The sequence below is a fragment of the Gavia stellata genome, chromosome 6 (assembly GCF_030936135.1).
Source record: "Gavia stellata isolate bGavSte3 chromosome 6, bGavSte3.hap2, whole genome shotgun sequence".
NCBI lineage: Eukaryota > Metazoa > Chordata > Aves > Gaviiformes > Gaviidae > Gavia > Gavia stellata.
The window spans coordinates 5,590,914-5,609,294 of record NC_082599.1 but is presented as its reverse complement, the minus strand read 5'-3'; the positions used below and the strand labels follow the sequence as shown (position 1 = coordinate 5,609,294).

The 18,381-nt window shown below is 43.8% G+C and overlaps 1 protein-coding gene across 3 annotated transcripts in view; it reads right to left on the bottom strand.

The window, feature by feature from the left end:
• Window positions 1–16,771: 16,771 nt before the first annotated feature.
• The window catches only part of CTDSPL (CTD small phosphatase like), a 78,803-nt gene continuing 77,193 nt past the window's right edge, over window positions 16,772–18,381 (bottom strand). For all 3 annotated transcript variants that reach the window (XM_059818499.1, XM_059818500.1, XM_059818501.1), the window contains one exon: window positions 16,772–17,014. In XM_059818499.1, coding sequence (XP_059674482.1) covers window positions 16,889–17,014 — 126 coding nt within the window. In that variant the 3' untranslated portion in view covers window positions 16,772–16,888. The remainder of the gene's footprint in view (window positions 17,015–18,381) is intronic.

Sequence of the window (18,381 nt, the reverse complement as noted above, 5' to 3'; positions counted from 1 at the left end):
GACTCTTTGCTCAAAGATTTACTGGGGAGGACTTTTCCAGACCACATTCCTTCTGCACAGAAATCCAGCTCCAGAAGAGCGTTCTGGGAGAGGACCGACCGCAAACGATGCCTGTAGGGTTGCATTCCTGGGCTGGTGGATGAATCATTTTCCAGTCTCACAAGGGAAAAGCCCATCTCTAACACACTGAAGACTGGGAACCGGGTTGAGGGAGGGAATTTGAACAGGATGGACTGGTTTCCAAGTTTCAGGCAGTGCGAATGAAGCCGAGGGAGAGCAGTTAGCACTGGGAGAGCAGTTAGCACTGAGCAACGTGAGTGCTTCCACATCTCTGCTGGTTGTGGCAGCTGCAGAAGGCTGCCTGCAGCACGGGGATTGCTGCTCAGATAACCTGCCCAGGGGAGCAAATTTTAAAAGGACTACACATTACATGTAGAAAGTGCATGGCAGAGTTGCTTTTTTGCATGAACGGCTGACAAAGTAGAGATCTCTCGGGAACATTTTCCACTTTACCCAGAAAGTGGCAATTATTCAATAAAAACCCACACCCCAGCCCATTTCAGCCAAACTCCAAAACGCTTCAAATCTCCGATGACGCAGGCTTGAAGCTATTTCCTTACATCCCTTTTCTCCTCTCCTAAACCAGCCTTCCCAGCTGGATTACGCTTCCCAAAGGCTCTTCTAAAGCTGCTACACCAGGGTGCTTTGCACCTCACGCTCCCTGAAAGCAAAGCAGCAGCAGATAAGCATCCTGCCCGGCCACTGGAAGCTTTCACAACACTTACTTTTGAAGATGAGTCCAGATGCATTCATGCCAGAAAATCCCAGGTGCGGATGCGTACCGACAGAAATGCACGGTGCCTTGTGGTCCCAGAGACTCTCGGGTGCTCGAGGGAAACAAGCATCACCAGCAGCACGGTGATGGTGGCAGGGTGCATGCTACGTATGCCTGGATGAGGGGTGTCCCCACTTACACCAGGGAAATACAAAGTGTGAAAGATCCTGAAGAGGCCACACAGCTCGTGCCCGGCCATGTTTGGACTCTACAGACTCGTATGCTGCCAGAGTCTGGTGGCTGGATTTGTTCTTCAGTTCCTTCACTAAAGGGAGTTCACAGCTCCTGCCTCAGTGTTCATATTTAGAATTAGAAACGAAAAAAGAAAAAAGAAAAGAAAAGAAAAGAAAAGAAAAGAAAAGAAAAGAAAAGAAAAGAAAAGAAAAGAAAAGAAAAGAAAAGAAAAGAAAAGAAAAGAAAAGAAAAGAAAAGAAAAGAGGAAAAGGAAAGGAAAGGAAAGGAAAGGAAAGGAAAGGAAAGGAAAGGAAAGGAAAGGAAAGGAAAGGAAAGGAAAGGAAAGGAAAGGAAAGGAAAGGAAAGGAAAGGAAAGGAAAGGAAAGGAAAGGAAAGGAAAGGAAAGGAAAGGAAAGGAAAAGGAAAGGAAAGGAAAGGAAAGGAAAGGAAAGGAAAGGAAAGGAAAGAGGGAAGGGAAGGGAAGGGAAGGGGAAAGGGAAAGGGAAAGGGAAAGGGAAAGGGAAAGGGAAGGGAAGGGAAGGGAAGGGAAGGGAAGGAAGGGAAGGGAAGGGAAGGGAAGGGGAAAGGGGAAAAGGGAAAGGGGAAGGGGAAGGGGAAGGGGAAGGGGAAGGGGAAGGGGAAAGGAATATTTCAGTTGGAAGGGACCTACAATGATCATCTAGTCCAACTGCAGCATGCGCCCTTATAGCTAGGATGTAGCTGCATGGTAGTCCTAATACATTGCTGAAATCTTTTTGTTGAAAAAGAAGCTGTCTTCTAGACATGACACAAATTTGACATCCTGCTGAAAACCAGGCATTTATCCTGACAAGTGACCTTCTCTCACCTCTTGAAGAACCTCTCCGTGTGCTGCTTTCCTAGGGGCCATGCTTTCTGTATTCTCCCTCTGTGGCTCTGCCACCCCACTTTATCTGTAATTTCTGCCTTAGAGCGCAGTGGCAGTGACCACAGCTCCGATCGAAGTCTCCGGCATCCAGTAGAGCAGCAGCAATTATTTCCCAGATTTTACGTAACTCTCCTTTTGAATATATTCCTCGAATGAAGCGCTTTTTTTTCTTTTTGGCAACGGTTTGTTTTTTTAAACTTGTGGTTGTTTTTACTTCAGAAGGATGGCGTAAGAGATCCAGACTTTGTCATCCACTGCATCTGCCTGTTCTCTTTCTGCTCCCTACAACACAGTTTCCCCATTTCTCTTTGTATGTTTGAGCTGCTTGGACTTCTCATGCAGGAGAGACAAATGTGATCTCCCTGCTCACGTGTCTAATTTTAATCATCACCGGGAAAACTCACCTCTACTCCTCAAGGTGTTTGAACTGCGGATGGCTTCTCCAGGGCTTCAGAGACCCATCACCTACACCGCTTCCCTGGTTTGGCTGGGAGACCGTCAGTCAGGTGTGACTGTATCCACAGGCCCACTGACAGCAATGTAATTTTGCATGGAGCTTCCCTAAAATAACAGCGGTGTTTAAAATAGTGCCTCTCTTATCTTCCTCTAGCACGGTAATTCGATTCGCTCAAGGCAGTAACCAAAACCATGCAGGAAAGGGTTCTCTCTGGGGGAAACCGCATTAAGAAATGATCTTTGGAAAGCCCCACCAAGTCCACCGAGCTTAAGTAGATGACTTTGAGACAAGAGGGTTTATTTCTTTCCACGGTGCCTTGGGCATGACTAAAGCAATTTCTGCTCTGATTTTCTGTAAGCAATGCACTTCGGGTCAGGCTGGGGGAGCTGAAGGATGAGCAAAGCTACATTACATACCTCTGGACAGGCAACTGATGGAGACAAACATTGACTGGAGCAGGTAACAGCAGGGAAAACACCGACCTCAAAAGGATACAACTTTTTGGCCATTGCCACCCAATGACTTGGGCTGACCTGCGATGAGGGACACTTCTCCCATGACCGTTTTTCCCAGCAAAAAGCATCTGAAGTTATTTTTCCTGACCTTGCATGATTTCCAACTCAGACAGCGAGTGTTTTGTTGAAGTGCTTTGAAGTTGCTGCCTCTGTTGCAGATCTGAAGGCAGCTCCGGTACCTGACAGCTTACGCTTCCCATCCTCCCACCTACGTTAGCCTGATAAAGTCATTCTCCCCTCCTACCTTGCCACTGTGCACTTTTAAATAGAGCATCAGGATAAGCTCTGAACAGACATTTAGGAAAACAGGGCTGTGCCTTCACACAATTTATAGACTTGGATTGGGACCATTTAGAAATCAGCATCTCTCTCCACTTCTGTTCCTTGAACAGTGGTTTCGGCCAGCTGCAACTTAGAATGGGATGTTCAGCAGCCTTTGTTTTCCCATATCTGTGTTTCTTTCATTACAGTAGTGCAGCTTATTTATAACAGCCCTTAGACCAGCTCTCGAGGCTGTTAGCAGATAAAAGTAATTAGGCTTTAAGTTGCTGCTCATTTAGGGAAAAAATGGGAAATACAAATCACAGAACTGTTTTGAACTTTGAAAATGCTATTAAGAAATTTGACATTTTTTCATTGCTCTACAGCTGGCCATGAAACAGGAGAGGTGAGCAGAAAGTTCGTAGGAATTGACAACTTTGCAGTTTGTTCCGATAAAAGATTGGCATTTAAAAAAGCAACTCGGAGCACTCTCATCCGGCTCTAATTGCCATCATTACAGAAGAACCGGCTCTCCAGAGCATGGAGTACAGCGGTGGGAGGTCACAGCGCAGAAAATCCTGCTCCGCGTCACACCGTTCCTGGCAGGGTTTCTCTGCAGTGCCACGGCAGGGGGGATCTCTTCTCCTAAAGTGAAACCTCTGACGTCCTAGACTGAAGTTGGAAGTCTCAGGGAGCAAACACGCATCCCCCCCTCCGCTAAAAGGACGTGCTAGAGCTCACCTCGCACTTGTTAGTCCTCTCCTCTTGCAGGAGAGATGCTTCCCTATGGCAAGTTTCACTGTAACTATCATATTGCATCAAGATGCAGCCAAGGCTTAGCCACGACCTGGGTTTACTCCAGACGTTGTGCCGCCGTTCGAGATTGCCAGCTTCTGCTGAAAATAATCAAAAGCAAGCCCCTACCTTGAGGCAAGAGGTGGGGGGTTTGTAAAGCCCAGTGGACAGGCTACCTCGAGGTGATGTGCTGCGTCTGGATACCTGTGGGGAAGCAGAGACAGGAGATGGTTTGTGGTTTTATACCGGGATGCAAAGAATTTGTTTTAATCAGTGAACCCAGAGCTACGAAGACGATTAGGGGACTGGAACATCTTTCTTATGAGGAAAGGCTGAGGGACTTGGGTCTTTTTAGTCTGCAGAAGAGAAGACTGAGGGGGGATCTTACTAATGCTTATAAATACTGAAGGGGTGGGTGCCAGGAGGATGGGGCCAGTCTTTTTTCAGTGACAGGACAAGAGGTAATGGGCACAAACTTGGTCATAGGAAGTTCCACCTAAACATGAGGAGGAACTTCTTTCCTTTGAGGGTGGCAGAGCACTGGAACAAGCTGCCCAGAGAGGTTGTGGAGTTTCCGTCTCTGGAGATATTCAAAACTCGCCTGGACATATTCCTGTGCAACCTGCTCTGGGTGAACCTGCTCTGGTGGGGGGGTTGGACTAGATGATCTCCAGAGGTCCCTTCCAACCCCTGTCATTCTGTGATTCATTCTGTGATTCTGTAAGCCAAGTTGTTCTAGCACGTGGCTGTTAACGTGAGCACAGCCTGGGTGACTCAGACTTAGATCCAAACCAAAGCTGATGCAATGGCAGGATATAGAGGCACAAGCAGAATCAGGCTTTTAAGAGTACTCTTCCCTCTTCACTTCAGTCCTTCAGCTTTACCAAGGCATAGGCCAGTGCACTGGATGTGGTTTCTTGTAGCCAGTCTAGTCCTACACCACAGCAAACATCATGGAGAGGTGTGCCGCAGAGCCAAGAGGGTGACGCTCCCTGATGGTGATGGAGAAGGGTTGCCTACGGTTGGAGGTGTCCTTCTTCCCCCAGCCAGGGTTAGGTGGTTTGGGCTGCAAGTCTGTATGGACCTGTAAATCAGAATCACAGAATCACTAAGGCTGGAAAAGACCTGTAAGATCATCAAGTCCAACCATCAACCCAACACCACCATGCCCACTAAAACATGTCCCACAATGCCTCGTCCACACGTTGCTTAAACACCTCCAGTGGTGGTGACTCTACCACTTCCCTGGGCAGCTTATTCCTCAGTCCCATAACGACTGACAGCATTTCATCACCAACAGCCCGTGCAGCTGTGAGTATCTGGGTGGAGGCCATGTGGCCTCACAAGGTACTGGAGGGGACAATGTTGTGAACCACAGGATGGGACACAGAGGACCCAGAGCCCATGTCCAAGCTCTGCTACAGGTCACCTACGTGATCTGGGATGGCCTCTTCTCTCCTACACCTCCACTTCCCATCTGTAAAATGGGTACATTGCCCCTCAATGGAGCGCTCCCCCTTCTAACACCACATTTCTTACAAGGCTGCTAAGGAACATGAAAAGGTGACTACTTTTTTCTGCTCTGATGGCAGAGACACCTATAAATCACTTTGATTTCTCATCCCGTCGACCATCTCAGCAGCTAACCTGTGTTTCACTTCTCTCTGGGTTAAGTTTCATCAGATCCTGAACCACTACATTTGTTGGAGCGCTTCTGTACATTTATCAAACTGCTTGCCTCGCTGGAGGGTGAGCTGCCATTCTCTTTAATTACAGTGGTTCATAATGATCCGATTCCTGCTTCACTAATATCATGCAATAGTTCTCGGGGGGTATCTGCTCTAAAGCTGAAAAAGATTTTAGGGAAGGGAACCCACTATTATGACTAATTAGTTGCTCTGCTTCAACACCTCTGTCTCCAAGATGGAGCTGATGATACCCATTTTGGTGGTGAGATCCCTAAAAATGGGTGAAAGCATACAAAACCGGTGCCTGTGCAATCCAGCCTGTCAGAGAGCACATCAAATTCATTATTTTAAAAAACACAGCAAGAAAGCATCAGAGCTGACAACCTGGTTATGAAGAAGTTGTTAAAGGAAAAACTTGATTTTCTGTAAAGTTGAAATTTAGAAATCTAAAGCAGCCAGCAAAACTGGTTCCCTCTGCTGCCTGCAGCTGACTCACCGCAGGCAGATGAAAAGCATTTATCCCCCAGCTCCCGAAGCGTAGATTTTCAGGAGAGGCAGGGTGATATGGAATCAAATGAGATGATGCTGCAGCCTTTACAAAAGATATAAGAAAATACATGATTTGTGGATTATTTTTACCCCTCGGACAATGGGAACTCAGATAATTTCCTTCCTTTCCATCGGACTGAAGGTGAGAAGCGCCTGTGCCCCAAGAGCATCCAAGCAACGGAAACGATTCAAGGAAAAACAGGATCTTGGAGACATCAGAGCCACATTTAACATTGAGTCATTAACTGGAGCCTGACCTTTTCCCTGGCACACGGTATTCACTGTAAAGGTTGGGAGATGCCTCTCAAGGAATTTTTCTCCTTTTAATTTAAATTCTCCATATTGGCTGAGTTACGTTAATCGAGTTGCACCTTCATTCTGCATCTCATGGGGAATATTCATTCACAGATAATCTGATTTTTGGAGCACAGAGAGCATCTTTGTTTTGCTAACGGAGATGCAGGCGTTACTTGCGGTAGCATCCCCTTATCCCGAGTACCGCCAGGGTCCCGTGTGGCTGGAGGCTGCCCGTGATGGTCAAAGCTGTCACCTAGAAAAGCCAGGAATTTGGCCCAGGTGTGGATCCCAGCCTGGGATTTAACTTTCAAGGCAGCCTCCCCCTCACCATGGGAAGGCAGGAAAACCTGCGGTGCTTATTTAAATCCACAAGAACGACCTTTTTCACTCTTTGCAAGGGCAGCTTATATTAATAAACATACTGATTCGAGGCTAGAGCTGCGTCTTGTCGAAATATTTGGACGATTGTAAGAAGATGAATCAACTTTCAGGTTAAACACAAGCGATTCACCCCGTGGTGCATCGTGTTCCTCGGTGAAGCCAGACGGGGTTTGCTTCTCTTGTAGGCATCTAGAAACACCCATCAGCATCTCTTGGCCCTATGTTGTCTCATCGGTGAACGCTCATCTTCCATTCTAGTAACGTCGTTTTTCTAATCAAATGGCAATATGTGCAAAATAAAAATATTCTGACTTAATGAGAAGAATGGTTCTGCTCCCCAGAATTAACGAGGAACAGGATTGCAAGGGGTCTAGTGTGACCTCCAATCCAGACATTTTGCACTTGGAGAAGTAAAACAACCAACACTTAGGGAAATCTCTTCATTCCTCTAAAAGAAGAGGCAAAAGAGGGGGGAACAAGCGAGTCAGAAGCAAATAACGTGTCCAAGGTAAGCTGGAGGGTTCGTAGCAGAGCTGGGTGTGATCCCCTGGTTGGATGAATCCTCATTGACTGCTGGAGCCGCAGAGCTCTCCTGCTTCACCAGGTCAGGCGGCCACCCCAGTCCCCAGGAGAGCCAGCCAGGAGGTGAAAGAAGACACATGGGAATCGTAGAATCAAAGAGCAGCCCAGGTTGGAAGGGACCTTGAAAGATCATCTGGTCCAGCCTTTCGTGGGAAGAGGAGCCTAGATGAGGTTATCTAGCACCCTGTCCAATCGCATCTTAAAAACCTCCAGCGATGGGGACTCCACCACGTCCCTGGGGAGGCTGTTCCCGTGATTGAGTGTTCTCACTGTAAAAAATTTCTTTCTTATGCCAAGATAAAACCTCTGCTGGTGCAACTTGCACCCGTTGCCCCTTGTCTTCTCCATGACTCCTTGTAAAGAAAGAGCACTTGTCCTCTTTGTAGCCAACTTTTAAGTACTGTAATGCCGTGGTGAGGTCCACCCTGAGCCTTCTCTTCTCCAGGCAGAAGAGACCTAACTCCTTCAGCCTTTCCTCACAGGGCAGGTTCTTCCAGGTGGGAAGGAGCGTGCAACTGAAAACGCAATGAGAGCAGAAAGCCAAGGAGATGGGCTGCAAGGGGGCCTTACGGGTTGCAAAACCACCTTCTTGGGGCAAACAAGAGCGCATTGGGCATGTGAAACCAGACGGTGCACTAACTAACGGGGAGACGCAGCCCTGCAAGCACGGTCCGTTCCCCAGCAGATGCAGCCTTTCTGGCCCGGTCTCAAACCCTCCCCTCGCCCGGCTGCCGTCCCCCCTTGCCCCCGCGCGCTGGCTCAGGTCTCGGCCGCGCTGCGGGCGTCGCACACGGCTCAGCGCACTCGTGCCGGCGGGGAAGCGGAAGAGGTGCAGGGAGCGATGCCTTGCTGCCCACCTGCCAGCTTGGCACTGGATTTCTTTCTTCTTCCCCCCTCCCCGCCATCCTGGAGAATTAACATTTGTCCACAGTTCTCGTGATGTACTTGAGCCAAATCCCAAGCAATTTAAAATGTTGTTGCTTTAAAATAAAAAAAAAACCCAACAACAGAAAAAGGTTGGCAGCAAAGCTCTTGGAGGAAAAAAGGTTTACCACACTAGAGAAGGGGTGACAACTCAACTATTTGAGAAATACTGATTTCTCTCTTTATTTTTCATGCGCTGATCATATGTTTCTGCATTTTCATGGAAGAAAAAAATAATCAGTAACTAAAATTATCATGAATACTTACCTGCCCTGTAGTCAGTTGTGAAGCCACCAGTTCCTTTTGCAAAGGAAACTCAGCATTCATCGGGCTAATAAAGAAATTGCCTCTGAAACACTAAAAGAGAATTTTAACAGAAGGAAGACGTTATCCGTGGACCTGCGGAGTGCAACTCCGGCAGGAGATTCAGATACCAAAGTTGTGGTGATGCTTTTTCTTGAGATAATGTCTTTTAAATTCCCTTTACGGCGCCTTTAAAAGCCAGCGCTGCACAGCTGCACCATCTCGTGGTGCGACCAAGCCCTGCATGGCCCAAGCCTTTAAAACCCTCTTCGTTTTCCTAAGACTTTGATCACGGATGTATAAAAGCCAAGTGCACCCACCGCCAGGCCATGCCGCAGCTTGGCCCACCGCAGTCCGGTGCTGCAAAGTCACCCCGGACCTTCCCCAGCTCCCGTCCCATCCGCCTGCTCATTCTCCTCTCCGGGATGCAATAGTCCCACCATTTTCCACCCGCAACCATCATAATCCCAAATAATTCTTCGCATCCATCCAGTTACTATTTCAAGATCTACTCAGCAGGTAAGAGATCAGGCCAGTGACCTATTATTCATCCGAACCTGCCTTAACTGAATTACTAAGATGTGTTACAGAGAATTCAGATGAGATCAAGGCTCCGCCCACTATTCAGAGAAAATATTAAAAAGGAAGATTAAGGGTCACAGAGCTACACAGCCCCGTGATGCAGAGCCAAGGGCAGGACCTCAAATGCTCAGTCTTAGCCCCACTCTTACGCAGCACGTGGCCCCATGGGCTTAGGTCTCGACAAAAATCTTCCTCTCTTCTTCTCATAAACGCGTTTGCTCATGAAGGAACAAAATGGCCCAAGACACCAGATACTACGCCCGAAAATTTCAGGTGCTTAAAAACATGCATAAATTTTACATGCATCTACTTACTGTTCTCAACCTCTTACGGTATGGCATATAGTAACCAGGTAGAGATTAAAAAAAAAAAATTCTAAAAATATTTATAAAATGATTTTCCTGTTAAAAACACCCATGAAAATATGGCAGACTTTCATATTTCTGTGGGTTAATCTGCTAGCAACTGCTTCATTTACAGGACTTCTTCAGCATGATACTTACATGCTACTGCCTGACAACCTAACTCAAGAGACGCGTGCTGGATGAAAAGCAGCTTCACATGGTCACCTTGAATCAATTCAACTCAAGCAAAAGGCAGCTCTCCCCGTTCCCTGCAGTTTTCTTAGGGTATAAATGTTGCTTGACTGCAGACTGGTCACTGCTGGTTAACTCAAGAGCAGTATCAGGTCCCCTGCTCAAACCCACCACCCATGGATGGGCAGGTGTTTCCAAGTGCTACAGAGCCAGATGCCACTGCAGCCTGGAAGAAAATGCAGCGATGTGCCTCCTGATCTGCACTCGGGCCACCCCTTACCCCTGCAAACCAAAGGCAGGCAGGTGAGGAATCAACCTTCTGCTTCACAGGGTGCCCTTGAACGCAGCACGAGGGATGCCGCATGCAGGAACTAAACCCCAGTAGTCTCCAGCACCTGTTTTCTCCCAGCACCTTATCCCCCCCCCAGGAATCCAGGATCTTCCTTCTTTCTCACCTCCAGCTTACATACAGGCTTTGGAAGCAGCACGATTACTTCAAATCTCAGCAGGTTAACAAAAAAAGAATGGGAACTGAACCTACCTGCCAAATACGCTGCTAGAGGAAGAAGCTCTTGATGCTTAGCAGTCAAGGCTTTAATCTTTGTTAAAAGCCCAGCAAGTCGGGCAGGAATGGAATGAGGAGAACTTTCTGCCCTGATTCTATAAAGTCTTTGCTTTTCCCCCTAGATCTCCCCCAAGGAGAATGGCATCTTGGGGGGAGAGGGGGATTTCTGGGGGAGGATCTCAACCACACGCATTAGCAGACATGAAGAGGATGAAAAAAATAACACAGAGAGTTTATTGCCAAACTGAATCAAAGCATGAAATAAAAATCATCAAGTTACACTGTAAATAAATTTGGATTTTATCACAAATGCTCATTAAAGTCTGACAAAGAAAACAACCCATTGTCAGGCCAGTAACTCCTCCAGCAACCCTCAGGCTCTTCGAGTGCACCATCTATTCAAACGCAGGTGGTGTACGTCGCTTTTGTACGAACAAAATGATCAACCCTCGCTATCGGCAAGAACAGTGGTTCTCAGAGGGGGTGACATGCTTCTGGCTTAACGGTGACTCCTCTGTTCGCCTTCAAGGAGCAACAGCCTCGTCCTAGCTGGAGCCCAGCCCGCGATGATGGCTAAGGCTGACGGGGGCCAGCTGCGTTTCGCTGCTTTGTCCAGCGTTTTCCTGCAATTTACATCCCGCTCAAACGCGTCTACATCACTAAATTAAAAGGCGGTTGCAAAATTAAACGATGCCAGTTGCACAGAGAAGAGGGGTGGGAGGTACGAGGGAGGGTCTGCCAAGGTCCGGGGGATCCAGCTAAGCTGACACAGCCATCACCTCAAAAACTCAGATTTAAGCGATGACCAAATCTAACCTTTTAAAATTGCTGTTTGGGAAGGTGTGTAATTGCAGATGCAGGCCCACTTTCCTGAGTCAAATAGATCTCTCTTAAGTCCAAGATGTTAGCCTATGTCGTGCTTCAGAACTGCCGATTAACGTGGCAATAGGTAATTACAGGACAACCTGCTCCTCAGCACAGCCCCCTTCGAAACAGCACTTGAGAAGGCTTTAAACAAAACATGCCTGGAAGCTTTTCAGGTTTGAGTTTGCCAACCTGTCAAACCCAACATATTACCCCAAAGATAATTTACTTTTCCAGTAGCTCCAGCAGAACCAACAGAGGAGTCCAGGAGAACTTTGCCTGGTCTCCTGCCAGCGTAGCTGGGTCAGTAGGAAGCCTGGATGGCAAAGGCCGCTGGTCAGGAAAACTGCTGGAGACTGCAGGATCCCCTGGAGCTGCAGCCCACCTGGAAGAGCCCTATCCCATCTTGCAGGGAATTTCAGAGCGGTTGGCTTTCCTTCTGAGTCAGAACACAATAAAAAGGGGGGAAAAAAAATATATATATATTGGAAGGCATACGCATAGAGGTACATTTATAGACTACAGTGTCTTCAATTTTGTGAACACTTACTTTCAAGCAGCTAGGAGAGAACAACGGTATCTTTCTCACCACTATAAATGAGCTGGTTTATGAATTTTGAAATGCTTGTTTTACTGAGTGAAAGAAAGGCATCTTTATCCTAAGCAGCAGCTAAGGAGATTGGTAAAACTAAAAAAACCCAAAAACCCTGAAAAAAAAAAAAAGTCTAAAAACCCAACCCACCAGTACAAAGTAAAGGCAGTCTAGGTCATTCCAACCGATCACAGGAATACCTAAAAAATATTTTTAATTGCAACTAATGTGCTATCTTGAGCCAGCTGCTTATTCTAACAGGCCTGAGGTTTTCTGCTTGTAAAGCATTAATAATATGTGCCTTTTCCTAGAAAGGAAGGCTCTGCCTAAGTCTTACTGTGTCAGACAAAGTCCCAAAATAGACTTTCCAACCAAATAAAGTGTTTTATTCAGATATTCATTTGGATATGGCAGTGGTGTTAAGAACAGCTATTCAAGTAGCTGAAGTAAGCCCTTCAAAAGAAGTCCCACAGCTTTGAGACTTGAACAAATTATCGTATGATCTCATCCAAGAGATCTAAATAGCTGGAACATCTGCCAGAGTCACCACCAATTTATTTAGCAGAGTTCATCAGTAGTTCATCAGCTCTGTTTGCACAAGCAGGTGCCAGGGCAGTCAATAAGGAGTCCTATACACGACTTAAAAAGAGGAGAGGGGAGGAGAGTGGAAAAGAGATGGGTGATTTTACTATCTAACACGGATGTGCATTAGCAGGAATAAAGCCCCTGTCAAATCAGGGCAGTGACTATTACTGAAGAAGTGCGGAAATTCTTTTTCCCAGAGAAGTATTACATGCACAAGTAACTATATTGTTAAAATTTTTTATTTGTGACAGTAAAGAAACCATTCAATACCTGATTGACAACACTTCTCTCTCCTGAAAACACTCATATGGTATCTGTAGTGTTTCTCAAGTATCGCTGGATTGTTCATTGCATTAAAGTGTAAACAGCTCCATTATTAGAAAAAAAAAAAGAAGAAAGAAACATTTCCATTGCTTACTCCTCTGTTAAGAAGTTCCCAATAGATCTTTAACAAGAAAGAAAAAAAAGTCAGCTGGATTTTTACAATATAATGTGAAACAGAAAACTGACAGCTGGTTTTGCATAGTTAGCCCAGAGATTTTTAAGCAATTGCCCCACGCAAGTCTCACCTGCCCTCCTCATCCCACAAAGGCGTAACATCACAGCACCTTGGAAATCAGAGGCACAAACTTGTTTTTGTTTTACAAATAGGGCTGTGCGGTACTGTGTTTTATTAGTTTAAAAAGAATCTGTAAAACATAGGATTATGTGTTTGTAAATTATATAGCTACAGATTTTTTTTTTTTTACACTGAAATCTCAAAAGCTGCAACATCAGTACACACCAGTGTCATTTAGATACTTTATTGTCCCCAACCAGTCTAATCAAAACCATGCTGTGATAAAGTGATTGCATACACTGATAACCAAATCTCTTCAGGTGTGGAGTTTCTTCCATGTATAACTTTGCTGTTTAAAAAAGATTAAAGGGCAAAACAAATAGACAAATTATTCTTCCAAAGCTACCTAAATGAACACAGCAATATTGTACATTTGCTACGATCTTCCATTCAAAACCTGCCACGCTTCCTGGTGGTTAACAAGGATTCTGCGCACAGCCCTAGTTTACAAATGGCAATTTAACTGTAACACTTCAATTGAATTTCAAGAATCTAAGGCATTCTGCCTTACAGCTTAATTTAAAAATACCTATACAGGCAAAAAACCTTTTTTAACCCAACATAAAAAGGACAACAGAACTTCAGGCCAGGCAGCATTTCTTCAGCTGAACAGAATGACCAACTGGAAAAGACTTTTTAATACTTCTATAATATCCAGAAATAGAATTGAAAACCAGGGTTTATAACAGCCCTGGTGACCTGCATGCACTTCAAAATATGCAAGAGATTTAAGAACTAAGTATTTTTTCCTATTATATTTTTTAAAATCTTGTATTTAAAATACAATCAAATACCCGTATTGTGAATTTTACAAACATTCCACTCCTTTATCTGGCTTTATGGACAGAACTATATTGCTTTGTTAAAATCTAGAAACTCTAAATATATAGCGTATGTCTATTCACAGAAACTTAAAACTTGAAATTTCAAGTACGATAATAGTGTCAAAATAAACAACTATGACAGTTTGATCTCTTTGGTCAAATCTGAATACCCAGGGAAGTCCAAACCTGACGGCAGAGCACTCCAAGTTCGATTTCAATGGGAATGAGTTAAAAAAAAAAAAAAAAATTCATCAGAAGTTATAGAAAATACTCTTAAGATACTAGCAGAGATCAAAACTGTTGCTAAGTTTTTCAACTTTGCATTGTCACTGAGTGTCACTTTAATGCTGTACTAAGTTAAAGTTGTTTTTTTGTTTGTTTTTTGTTTTTTTTTTTTTTTAAATTTGTGGATTTCAAGAGCCAAAATAAACAATACAGAACAAGTACGGTTGTACAGAACATTATCAGAACCGTTCTTCCAGAAGCTGGTGCAGAAGTTCAGTTGTCCATTATATGTGGATTGTAAAACAATACAAGACACTTTAATAATCAACATTCATTCACAGACTTAAGGCAACTGGTTCATGAAATCGCTGCTTTCATAAATGCAAACTAATGACATGGTTCGTCTCACGTACAACAGGTCACAACCGTTAAATGGTAATGTCTCGGTGGGGTTATTTATTGTCTAATTGGAAGATTGTTTGGTCTAATGCTAGCAAGAAAGTCTTTGAATTTTTTCAGCCATTCCTATCATACCTGCACAACTAACTACAACCTGAATACTTCCCTGCAAACTGTATTTGAAGCCTAGAAGCTACAAACACAGTTGAAAATACTGCTCAGAGAACAACTTTTTGGCAGCTTACAGCTTCATTACTCTGAAGTCAAATACAAAATTAAACAATCTTAAACTGAAAGTAAACGTTAATGGACTAACCAGAATCCATACGTCCTTTTTTTCATGTTTTGAACAATGTAAGTTGGTTTGTTTTTTTTTAATTTGACAGTTTTGTCTTTTGTTGTGGCACAGAATCATACAGTACTAAGGTAATGCCAGCTGGTAAGAAAACGAAACGGTGATGCCGTACAGACTCACGAGTGTCACGGGACTGCCTCCAACATCCCTTGTTACCAGAGACAGTCAACAGCTGGCGCACAGCTGCACTGCAAGGGGACAAGTCATCGTTCAGTTTTATACTGCACCTACGACAATCTACTCACTGCCTGTGTAGGCTGGCCTGCCCTTCTATGAATTAATTTGTTAAGCTGCTTCACCAATGTTTTAGACAAGGATGACATCCAAGTCCATAAAAAAAAATTTCTTTCAAGTCGTCAAGACTTTTTGAGAAAAACAGAAAAGGCAAAGGGGATCTACTATTCAGAATTTAGCACAAGGCTAATTAGAAGCACCAACTACTCCATTTAGTCTTCTCTGATGGCAGCCAAACATAGCTGTCATTTTTATGTTTGTAGATTTCTGGTGCGGAAAATAATTAAAAGGTGACACTGCAAAGGAAAAAAAAAATAGGTGTGCCTTCTTCTTCAAAGGCTTAAAACATTTAAAAGTTATTCTTTTGAAAGGGTACTTATGACACTACAGAAGATGCTAAGCAGGTTCTCAGATTCAGAGATGAGACTTACTCAACTCCAAAGCCAGAGGACCACTTTTAGTCTAGGCTAGTAACTTCTGTCCTTCTAGCAAGACTCGATAAAGCTCCCAATCTGTACTTTACACCTTGAGGAAGAATAAATACAAATAAGATGTGGGAAAAATACTTTTTTGCATTTTTATATACCAGAGAAAAGAGAGGGCTTCATCCCAATTGGGAAAAAAAAAAAATTCCTTTGCAGGTCACCTTTAACTGAGTTCTCTGGTGTATCAGATACCATAGGATTAATACATAGGGGTGGGTTATGAAGCCTGCATTTTATTTATTGCCCAAGTTTGCAGCTTACAGAAAATGTTTCATAGCACAGGCACAGTGGCAAAAACAGTATAACAGCCGATGGTCAACTCCATTTGGTGAGTATACAGTAGCAGCAATTAAAAGAAAAAAGTACTCCAAACAGCTCAATACAGATCCAGCTTACCCAGATGGGTTTTTTAAAGAAAAGAATCTTAAACTAATAAATAGACCTCCTCCCCATTCTCCCAAGATAATGGTTTTCCAAAAAACGAGAGGCATGGCAGTTGTGCGTAAGCAGAGACAATAGAACTTCATCTGTCTTGAAGAAAAGGTGCTTTAGATCTATTAGCCACCTTATTTTCTCAATTCCATCATTCCCTAATACTCGAACAACTGCAGATATGTTCAAAACTGTGCCCAAAATCGCATCAGTGAAACAACCATGTAATTAACCCAAATCACCCCTCCCACAAATGCTTAAACCTTCTGAGCATGACAAAATGTAATACAACTTAATGTCATTGTGGAGACAGGAACCCAGCATCTTTGTTTCAACTTTTTCCTTTGTTATATATTACAGTGCTCTATAAAATTTTTCCTTTTTCCTTTTAAAGCATTTAGACAATACAAGACTAAAAGATGTCTGGAAATACGTCTTATACAAAAATGAATTTTTATCTTAAAATAACATTCAAAAGGCACTTCATTCTGTAAGAAAAAATTCAGAGTCAGGTCAACTGCTCTAAGCAGGGGGGTAAAATCGTCTGCATAGTGGGAGGGGAAGAAAGGGAGAGAAATTCAACTGCTGAAATACAAGCTTCTTTTTTGGCATGTTTTAAGAAAAGCTGATCCAGTAAAAGATGTCCATTTATGAAATTCATTAAAAGAGTCCCATTTAAAATAGCTTCTTTTTTTTTTTTCCTTTAAAAAAGTAGTCTGAACACATGACCTTAGGAGTCAGGCTTCTGAAGGCTTAATAGCATCACTCATGATTGTCCTTCGTGTCCAACGTAACAGGAAGATCAAGAGTAGCACTTCTGACAGGGGTGACCTCCCCAAAGCTTACATTTGAAAGAACTGAAAAAGATGGAGACAGCCTCTAGCAACTGCAATCTAGTAGCAGAAGTCAGTCAAAGTTAAGGGCTACCTGTTGCAGAGTTTATGAAGCATACTGTAAACTTCTTCCTCTTTGCTTAGTCCTTCAAAGAAAGGAATAAGATCTAGCAGCTCTGTGTCTGTCATGTCATCAAACCAGGACTGCACAGGCACCTGAAACAAAGCAACCAATAAATATTAAGATGACTTTATGATGTGAAGAACACATGAGTTTTGCCTACGTAGATGCCCTCTAATACTCACTGCCATCACAGTAAGGCAAATTGCTAGTCATTAGCATTCAAGTGGAGTACCAGATTCAAGTCCACATTTTCTAGTATGCGACATCAACCCCACATCCAACTGTAAAACAGCTGACCTTCCAAATCCAACTGTAAAACAAGCTGACATGCAGCTGACCTTCTCCTACATGCCCAGGTAACCTACATGACCCAACACTGGACAGCTCAATTTGCTCTGCCTCCTTAATACTCAGAATAGACTGGAAGGAAGATACAGGTTACCAAGCTGTACCGACACTTTATTTATGGGCAAGTCTTTTTTTTCCCCTCTAAGTATTACCAGTGTGAGTCACTAAACATAGGCATGCAGCAACAACCCCTTCTGGCATGAGGTTGCGGAGTAAATATTTAAACAGTGAGTACACAACAGTTCTGCGATTTAAATATAAGACCTTGAGATGGGTTCAGAAAATAACGCATGTAATAACACTTCTTAAATATGTGGGCTGGGTTTGGGGAAGGAGTTCTGCGTATCTTCACTACAGAAGTATACTGAGGTCTTCTAAAGACTATCTTGGATCTCATGACAATCTCTGGTTTCTGCAGTTAGCTAACAGCACTTTTCTATACATGATTAAACCACTCTGACAAGGCCCTTAATTTCATCTCCCAAATTGCTACAGCTCATTATTTTCTTGGCACTGAATTCCGAGATACCAAATGACGATCTGGATTAGGTTTTTAATTTTAACCATGAACATAAATTAGAGCTACAGCTCCTGGTTATTATAAATAGCAACTTTAAACCATGTGTGGCACCAACCAGAAAAATGTTTTCACCCAATTATTTAGGGCATCACAGTATTAGGATCTGAATTTAAAAGCTGATTGCTGCAGGATAAATAGCTCACATTAAAAAAAAAAAAAAAGGCTACTCCGGAGAGGCAGGACCATGCGAAAACAGTGTTCCTGATAAAAATTTCCTATGTTAATTTTAACAGTTCACAAAAAAGGCAGCCTAAAAACATCAAAGAAAACATTGCACAGCCTGGTTGTTTAAAAGTCAGTAGATCTAAGGCGAGTTCCAGCTTGCTGTCCTGGGGAGCTACAAAACAGATGTGAGCATCCGTACTGATTGCAGCAATGGAGGGAGCAAGTGCCAGACCATTCCATCATAGTTTCTGGAGCTGATACGAAACACACAGTGAAAATGCGCATTGCTCCTTATTATTCTCCCTTGTAGTACTGTTGTCTGCCTTTTATCCTTATTCCTAAAACTTGATGAACTTGTTGACTAAC